This window comes from Diuraphis noxia, unplaced genomic scaffold (genome assembly GCF_037042655.1).
Source record: "Diuraphis noxia isolate RWA-SAM2 unplaced genomic scaffold, SU_Dnox_SAM2 contig0001, whole genome shotgun sequence".
Taxonomy (NCBI): Eukaryota; Metazoa; Arthropoda; class Insecta; order Hemiptera; family Aphididae; genus Diuraphis; species Diuraphis noxia.
This window is the reverse complement of record NW_028301711.1, coordinates 70,863,965-70,865,774: the sequence shown is the minus strand read 5'-3', so window position 1 is coordinate 70,865,774 and position 1,810 is coordinate 70,863,965. Positions and strand designations below refer to the sequence as shown.

The 1,810-nt window shown below is 34.4% G+C and overlaps 1 protein-coding gene across 1 annotated transcript; it reads right to left on the bottom strand.

Annotated features, from left to right (window-relative positions):
* Positions 1 to 321: 321 nt before the first annotated feature.
* On the bottom strand, positions 322 to 1,551 carry LOC149061566 (uncharacterized). Its single transcript, XM_089215030.1, has one exon. It carries the CDS (start codon positions 1,549 to 1,551, stop codon positions 322 to 324), a length of 1,230 nt encoding a protein of 409 aa, XP_089071156.1.
* Positions 1,552 to 1,810: the final 259 nt, after the last annotated feature.

Here is a 1,810-nt window from a genome sequence, read left to right as displayed (position 1 = left end):
ATCTATGGTTCCACGCGAGTAGCGCGAACGCGGAAACGAAATGATCTATAGTCGGTTTCACAACACTAGGCACTCGATCACAGCGCGACCCGTGGACTAAAATTGCAATTCCATTGTTTCTCAAATGCGCGCCAATTTATAATCTTGTTTATTTTTTTTTAATAATTTTTAATGATAAAGAAAACATTTTTTTTTACAGTTTATTAGAATATATATATAATTTTTAAGTAGATTAAATATAATTTGTGTACACATAAGTATTTTTTTTATACAATAAATCAAAATAATTAAATTAATTACAGTCATATTTAATAAGAAAAATTAAGATCCTTCGCTGTCGCTCTCGCTATCACTGCTTTCATCAGGATTGATCGTCATTATTATTGGTGTCAAAATTTCGTCTCTTAATCCTTCTTTGATGAAATCCTCCTCTTGCAGGTTATGGCAGTGATCGGTACATTTTTTCCAGTTTTCAACAGTTACTGAGTCCAATGCGTCATTTAACAATTTTTCGACATCCGCAAATTTAAAAGTTGTATTATTTTTAGCGACTTCCCCTTTTACCTGTGCCCATATTAACTCGATGGGATTGTATTGGCAATGGTATGGCGGCAAACGTACAACTTCGTGGCCCATTTGAAGTGCAATTTCATCGAGTTCATATTTTTTTTCTTTGGGTATTAAAGACTTTACAATTTCGCGTAATTCACTGAGTGTTTGTAATGGAGAAAAATCTACTCCATTTTCTCTGAGCCATTGTTGAACACTCGATTTTATGGCATTAGACTTTGGGTAATCGACAGAAAGAACCGAATGGTAAGATGCGTTATCCATAACAATTACGCAAGGTTCCTCCAAATTGTTGAGCATATCAACAAACCATTTCTTAAATATTGTGGAGTTCATTTGTGTGTGGTAATCTGGATGTGTAGCATTCGATTTGCAGCGTAATACTAATTTTGAACGATTTACAAAACCAAATTTACTTGATCCAGCATGGCAAATAAGTAATCGAGCTCCTTTCCCAGTAGGTACCTTTAACCCTTCAGTATTTTGATCATTTTGCCAAATTTGACCACGCGTATGATTTTGATTGACCCAAGTTTCATCCAAGTAAACTACAGGTCGAGTGTCATTACTTTGACGAAGGTTGCACATTTTACGTAAAAATTTTACGCGCATAGCTACAATATCATTTCGTTCCATGAGAAATCGTCTGCCGTCGTTACATTTTTTATATTTGAAATTTAAAGATCTCAAAATTCGCCACATTGAAGTTCTAGACCCTTCATAACCCGTTTTTTCTTTATAAGCACTTAAAATTTTTTGTGTAGTTGGGTACTCACGGTTATCATAAAATGCATGCACAGTCCTCCGTACTATGTCCACGTCAAAATCATCAATATGAGTCGCATACTTCACACGTTTGAACGTTTTTCGGGGAGAAGTAAATTTCGGTTCCGACTCAGATTCTGAACACGAAGACTTCGATGCCTCAGACGTTATACGCTTCACAGTCCTGACGCTCACTTCACATGCATCTGCAGTCATTTGCTGAGTTTGTTTAAAAAAATTGGCCACTTCAAGATTCGTTTTATCGTTTGACAATTTTTTAAAAAACTTATAAACATTAAAAATTGTTTTTTTTGTTTGGGAGTGAATATCAGGACGAATAGACATTATAAATTATTTATAGTAGGTAGCTAAATAGTTTAAAAAAAACTGTGAAAATTGCAGTTAAAATGTTAGAATATTCAAATATCTGATAGTAATAGCGGGAATACGTGCGTACGTCACAAAATGTTATAGA

Bases quoted from the DNA above. Each gene is read 5' to 3' on its own strand.
- LOC149061566 (XM_089215030.1), bottom strand. From the start codon at position 1,551: ATGACTGCAGATGCATGTGAAGTGAGCGTCAGGACTGTGAAGCGTATA.